The 7,195-nt window shown below is 29.4% G+C and overlaps 1 protein-coding gene across 1 annotated transcript; it reads left to right on the top strand.

Annotated features, from left to right (window-relative positions):
* Window positions 1-324: 324 nt before the first annotated feature.
* LOC119670756 (transferrin-like) lies at window positions 325-5,235 on the top strand. The gene is made up of 9 exons (XM_038081157.1): window positions 325-631; window positions 691-933; window positions 997-1,115; window positions 1,949-2,108; window positions 3,069-3,226; window positions 3,343-3,704; window positions 4,236-4,520; window positions 4,593-4,971; window positions 5,051-5,235. The coding sequence occupies exons 1-9, from the start codon at window positions 544-546 to the stop codon at window positions 5,135-5,137; spliced, it is 1,881 nt and encodes a 626-aa protein (XP_037937085.1). The 5' UTR covers window positions 325-543; the 3' UTR covers window positions 5,138-5,235.
* The last annotated feature ends 1,960 nt before the right edge of the window (window positions 5,236-7,195 follow it).

The following is a 7,195-nucleotide window of genomic DNA, read 5'->3' as shown; positions in this document are numbered from 1 at the left end:
AGGTCTTCTATTATATTAAGTACCTATAAAGGCTTCAATCCTAGCTTAGGTATTTTTACAATTTAAAAGTATGATACGTAATTTCTCCCATGTAAGTTTCAAAATTTAACCTTAACTTAGTGTATAATCTCTTTTAGGTAAGTTTTAAAATTTAAATACAAAATTTTAATTTTAAAAATAATAAAAAATATTTTATAAGTGGCAAAAGTCTCTTATCTACAGCAATGACCGTTGCAAAAATAAAAACTGATCTACAAATTTACAAAAAAATAAAACAAAATATGCTAAAAAATTAAAATTTAAAAAAAAAATTAAAAAAAAATTAAAAAAAAAAATAAAAAATAAATAATCAATTGGTGATTCCCGACTTGTAAGGGAGACGTGCATTCACATTGAACGAGAACTTAAACAAGCAGCGAGTATAAAAAGAAACTCGTCAAGACAAGTCAGTCAGTCGCCAACTCGCGCATATTGAGGACAGAGTTCGGTTGTGTCTTTAGTGGATATTCTAGTGGAATTTAGAAGAAGAAAATAAGAAGAAAAATGGGAAACCAGAATCGTCATAGTTTATGGATAGGTGCTTTGCTGGGCTTATGCTTAGTTGCAGTGGCCAGTAGTGAAGATAAAATCTGTAAAAATAAATTCTAGTAATCCTTAACGAGTTCAATAATTAAATTCAGAAAATTATAGATCGTATGTGTGTGCCACAAAAGTATTATCAAGACTGTTTGAATTTGTTACGTGATCCTTCTGAGGCTGGTATTCATATGATCTGTGTAGCAGGACGTGATCGTATTGACTGCTTAGATTTAATTAATCAACGTAAAGCCGATGTATTAGCATCTGAACCAGAGGATATGTATGTTGCATATCATAAGCAGAATCAGGACTTTCGTGTTGTATCTGAGATAAGAACTAAAGATGATAAAGATGGTAATGAAATATTTTCTTGAAACAAAAACCTCGATTAGTTATATGAATTATTTTTTACTATAGCCGATTTTCGTTATGAGGGTATAATTTTAGTTAAGAAAAATTCGAATATTCACAGCTTAAAGGAATTACGTGGTGCTAAATCCTGTCATACCGGCTTCGGACGTAATGTGGGCTTTAGGGTGAGTAAAAATTTGTAGAACTTTAAAAAATTTTAAATTGCTAAAAAGTAAAGAAAATAGAATAAAAAATTGATATATGATATATATGTATAAATATGTATGTATATGTATATATATGTATACATTTATTGTTGAAGTAGTTATTTAATGGTTACAATATTTAGTTATAAAAACTAGTTCTATAAATGAAAAAAAAAATCTAGTAGCTATAAATTTTTGTGAGATTGTTGAGATAAGTTTTCTACAGCAGTGAAATCTTTAAATAATTTATTATTGATTTCAAGAATATGATAAGTAATTGGTAGAAAGAAGAGAATTATTTTTTGCATCTAATATTGTTTCATATAAAATAATATGTAAATATTCTTTAATTATGACTTTTGATAGCTAATATCGTTAAAAAAATTAATTAGTTATTTAATAGAACTACATTACATATGCTATTTTAATAGAAATTAATAATAGTTTTTGAAAAAAAATAAATTTAAAATTAATTAAGTAAAAAATAATGAATAAATAATATATTAACTAATTAATATATATAATTATAAAGGCAAAAAAAATTTTAAATTTTTAAATAAAAAAATAATATGCAAATATAAATAAAACTAAATTTAAAAATAAAATAATATAATACATTTATATATTATTTGAATAAAAGATAAAGATAAGTATAAATAATAATAAGAACTGCAAGGTTAAAAAATTTATTAAAATTAAAAACAAATAAAACTAATATTAAAATAGCAATTTTAGTTATTTATATGTATAATTTTATTGTCAATTAAATTTATATAATTTTTTTTTTATAATTAATTTTGTTTTTCTTATAGATTCCCATAACAAAATTGAAAAACGCAGAAATTCTTAAGGTTTCCATGGATCCCTTGTTGACCGCTACCGAACGTGAATTGAAAGCATTATCTGAATTCTTTTCTCAATCCTGTCTTGTGGGCACATACTCTCCATATCCAGAAACTGATCGTATATTAAGTAAGTACATGCTTTATTAAATATATAGAGTTATTAACAATCTTTCTAAACATATCAAATATACATAAGTCCATAAATAAAGACACAGTGTATAGATAAACAAAAGTGCTAATAGATAATTAGAAGAATAGTTAGCGGAGAGTATAATTTTAAGTGACTAGACTAAAATAATATTTGTAGTTAGTCCTTCCTCCCCTCTCTCTTAAACGACGGAGATTGTGATTTAATTTTGTGGTAATAAAAATAAAAAGTATGTAAAGAGATCCGATAATGGAACTAAACCTAATTCGCAGCAATGCTGGTAGGAAATGCAACGAGCCGGTTCTCTCGAGAACTCGACAAAAATACTTAGGGGCTATCAGTTTCAACGGACTGGATCACATACCTGAAGTTTCTGTTGAAATTCTAATAAAATTTGCTAATAACACGCGCATCATAAGCGATGCAGACTATTGTTAAAAAATTAAGGCTCTGATCTGGTATCGCAATGGACCTTAATGTTCTACCTAACATATTTCGTCTATATTTTGAGAAATATTTCAAAATGCATATTCATGTTTTTGAACATGAAATGACACATGAAGAACACGAGAATATAATATATGTAGGATACTGAGATTCCACAAAAACGAAAAAAGTTTATATAGAATCTGTTTTATCATATAAAATAGTAAGAAGTTCTCTGGACAAACTGTGGATAAACCGTTTTTGAACCAAAATAATGTTTGTGATATCGAACCCCTTGACGAAACTGAGTTAAAAATTTAAGAACCACAGTGTTTCATCTATAAAAAATTAGATATTCATTGCGATACACATCAGCTTTTGGGCAAGAAATATATTGATGACCTATTTTAAACTCTCTCTCTCTCTTTGAAAATACATTGCTTATATCACGAATTCTAAATATTATTAATGTTTTTAAAATTTAATTATAATTATTCATTATTAACTCCCCAGAGAAAAAATACTCAAACCTCTGCGCTCTTTGTGAAAAACCAGAACAATGCAATTATCCAGATATATATTCCGGTTATGATGGCGCAATACGTTGTCTCGATAAAGGTAAAGGTGATGTGGCCTTCACCAAGGTGCAGTACATTAAAAAATATTTTGGAGTAAGTATATTAATTTACTTCCTGAACTTAATAATAATTAAATAACTATATAAATGCTGTTTATATGATTGTCTCCTTCTATTTTATTTTTTTTTAATAAAACCTTTATATTAAAGTTATCACCAAATACTAAAGCTGAAGGAGACTCAGATAATTTTGAATACTTATGCGAAGATGGTACCAGACGTCCTGTAACTGGTCCAGCTTGTTCATGGGCTCAACGTCCGTGGATGGGTTATATTTCAAATGCAGATACAGTGAATGGCAATGATAATTTACATAACTTACAAAATCGTTTGGAAAAATTCTTTGAAAATGGTTTACATGCTGAAAATAAAGAAGCCGCCTCACATTTACTCATAAATGATAATGCTGTCTACCATAGTAAACCACAACCTGTATTGCCTCAAGAATACCTGGAGCGCGCTGGTTACAAAGATGTCATTGAACGTGATGGTAGTGCTATTAGAAAAATTAGGTAAGGACTACAACGTTTTCCTCTAGAAATTTTTTTGTTTTCTGGGTCTCTGGCAATAAAGAGTTCAAGTTCAAAAATTTCGGTTTTAAAGGGTTAATAACAAATATTTGTTTTGAATAGATAGGCATGTTTGACTTAGATAGCTTTTCCCAAATTCTTTTTCTTTCATGTCAGAGAGGGTTTTTAAATTATCGTGTAGAAGAAAAATCATTTTAGGAAAATTTTGTAAATCACCTTTTTGATAGGAAAGGGGAAAAATTTTAGTCAGAGTTTCTAAGGCATGTATATTTGTCTAATTATTTGTAGCAAGTTTATGGGTTATTTTGAACCCCGAGATTTTGTTATGATTAACTGTATTTATATATATTTCACCAGCAAATTTTTAAGGTAATTAATTTCTGGTATTAATTTATTGATCGAATTCAGTTATCGTGTTATGTGTGAATACAAAATTTATCGTTCTGTCTCTTTTCATCTCATATATATTATATTCTAAGCAAATTCCTTTAATGTATTATCTCATTTCTTCAGATTGTGTGCTAAGAACGATGTTGAAATGTCAAAATGTGAAGCCATGAGCCGTGCTGCTTATTCTCGTGATGTACGTCCAGAAATTGAGTGTGTGCAAGAGAGCGATTGCATGATGGCAGTTAAAGATAACAAAGCTGACGTAGTAACAGTACCCGGCCCACACTATAAAGATGCAAGATATCTAAAATTGGAACCTATTGTATATGAAAGCTATGGTGATAATAATGTATATGTTGCAGTAGTAGATCCAAGTATTTCAAAAGCAGACTTAGAAAAGTTGGCACCGTAAGTCATTATTTGATTATATTGTCAAAAACATATATATATCATATATATCACATTATATATAATATTTAGAAATTTTGATGAATCGAATATTCGTGCGAAATTAGCAGCTGCTTTCATAAACAAAAGACGTCGTTTGAGTGTTTCAGCGAAATCTGATGAAAATGGCTTAATGATTGTAAACTCAAAGGATTTGGAGGCCCATAAAAACAAACAATTACTCTGTCCAAATATGGAAAAAAAACCAGTAACTGAAGCTGCAAACTGCAATTTGGAAGTGAATTTACCTGTGGCCATTTTCATTCGTAGCGATATGACAAGCATTGAACAACAAACCATCAAACATCTGTTCCTTTCCTTATCAACCAAATTTGGTACTAACTCCAAGACTGCGGACGTATTCACTATGTTCGGGCAGTTTAAGGAAGGGCAAAACAACGTCCTCTTCAGTGTAAGTTGACTTATTGGAATTCCTCAATAATAAATTGTTATTATGGGATGGATGTATATTAATTATTTATTTTTTATAGGATGAAGCAGTAGAACTCGTTTCTGAGCCAAAGAATTCGAACGTGAATGAAAATATATATACTGCTCTAAAGGCGGAACTCCCATAAATTATTCTAGATATATTAGTATATGCAATGTATGTGTTATGATATTAATGAACATTAAAAAAATATTAAAAAATTTTGTGTTGCACTGAAAAAATTGATATAATAATTGTTTTAATAAAAAGTTTTATAGCCTCCTATTGAACAAAAGTGACCAGCCTCTCTGTACTTTAAATAATATATACCACATATAAATATATACCACAATATATTCAATATATATTTTTAATGTGTCAAACTGTCGTAGCACATGGTACGTTTACAATCAGAAAAGACAGAATAACGGTTTGGTCTTATTCGCTTCTCATATTGTGGAGATTATCTAATGGGCAAGCATTACGACCAAATATAGGTACTCTTCAATGCCTACTGTTTGTCAAAAAATGAATAAGGAAATGTCATTCATCTAGTCCGTTTATGCCCGATACTTCTTTCTACTAACTTGACAATTGCTTATTCAAAACGTAGCATTGAAGGGTTTGCCCGTTTTATCCAAACCACAAATTATTGGGGTGTCTTTACCTAAAGTGCCTTAAATCACCGTATTACGAAATAATTTAATTACTTTTATAGTTAATTACTTAATTACTTTTATAATTACTTTTATAGTTTTGGGTCTGAAGATGTAGAGAAAAATATTTTTCATCTGCTTCGACACTTGCCAAAGATCTCCTATCCGTTCTTGCTTCTTTCCTTTCTCAAGTGTCGATTCGATGTTCTACATTAAAGCATAAAAGGTACGGTCCCTGTTATTATAACTATTCAGTATAGGGGTATATTTTATCTAACGTACCTTAAAGCAAAGCTGTGATATGATAAAACGCTTTCTAAGATATTACTATGAATCCTGCGACTCTAACTACCGCTGATATATAGCGTTATAGTCAAATAAGTTTGTAACGTTACTGGTATTGTATTTAATGAAGCCACTTCTTGCACACAAAAAAAAAACTTTTAAAGAACTAACCACTTAATATTAGACTTAAGATTGTTATTGAAAAAGATGTGTGTTATTCTGTTATAAAATATTTTTCTTCTTAATAGTGATTTTTTAGTTTCTTTTATAAAATGAAAAAGATGAGTATTTAGACCACTGTTCCATAAACATTTTTATGAACGGCCTAATTAAGGGAGGTTGCTTCATGCCCTCATACATATGGTGCATAGTGAACTTTCAGAAAAAAAGGCGGTTCAGTCAAATATTTATCTCTTTTCGAAAAAATAGTTGAACTTTATGCTTTACCATTCCCATCAACAATATATTTCTATTGCTAAGTACAACGGTATGTGAATGGTGAGATTTCTGGTCACCGTTTATCCATATTTAACAAAACCAATTTACGTGTAACTTCGAATAACGCCATTTGTCAAATTAACCCACCTTGAGAAACAAAGGTTAATACATTTTCGAATTTTGTAGCATGTTTCTGCTTAAGATCTTAAAACAATTGCTTAAACAATTGCTTGGGTTAAACTTTTTCAAGGTTAGAACAATTTCAAGTAACTTGAAATCATACATTTAAATTGGACACTTTATTCGTTCGAAAATGTTTGAGCTACCTAATGATATTTGAGCTATTCGAACATCTTATCTGCTTAATGTTTCTTGTTTTTAAATTGTTCGAATGAATTCGAATGAGTCATTCGAATATATTCGAGAGGTTCATTCGAACATATTTGAGCGGCTCATTTGAACATATTCGAACGGTTTATTCGAACATCAAAACGGTTGTGAACATTGAGTATATATCATTATAAAGAATTAGATTTATTAAGATTTACTACAATTTATTTGAATCTATATAAAAATTTATACTCAATATTGCAAACTGAAAGGCTCAGTTAGTCGGTAAGAACTTAAGTCGAAGCGAAATGCACAACCAACCACACCTGTAACATATATTTGATAGGAACGAAACAAACAAAAGCGGCGAACTTTGCTTATTTCGTTACTATCAAGTACACAGGTGTGTTTGGTTGTGCATTTCACTTTGACTCTTAAGGCTCAGCTAGACGGTAATTAACGTAAGAAATTAATTCAAAGTGAAATGCACAACCAAT

Source organism: Teleopsis dalmanni, chromosome 1 (genome assembly GCF_002237135.1).
Source record: "Teleopsis dalmanni isolate 2A chromosome 1, ASM223713v2, whole genome shotgun sequence".
Classification (NCBI taxonomy): Eukaryota; Metazoa; Arthropoda; class Insecta; order Diptera; family Diopsidae; genus Teleopsis; species Teleopsis dalmanni.
The sequence above is the reverse complement of the archived record's forward strand: the minus strand, read 5'-3'. Positions and strand labels throughout refer to the sequence as shown.

Excerpts from the sequence above, each read along its gene's own strand:
- LOC119670756 (XM_038081157.1), top strand. The coding sequence starts at position 544 with ATGGGAAACCAGAATCGTCATAGTTTATGGATAGGTGCTTTGCTGGGC. Across the intron at positions 3,705-4,235 it reads AGTGCTATTAGAAAAATTAG|ATTGTGTGCTAAGAACGATG; the intron begins GTAAGGACTACA and ends TCATTTCTTCAG. Across the intron at positions 4,521-4,592 it reads GACTTAGAAAAGTTGGCACC|AAATTTTGATGAATCGAATA; the intron begins GTAAGTCATTAT and ends TATAATATTTAG.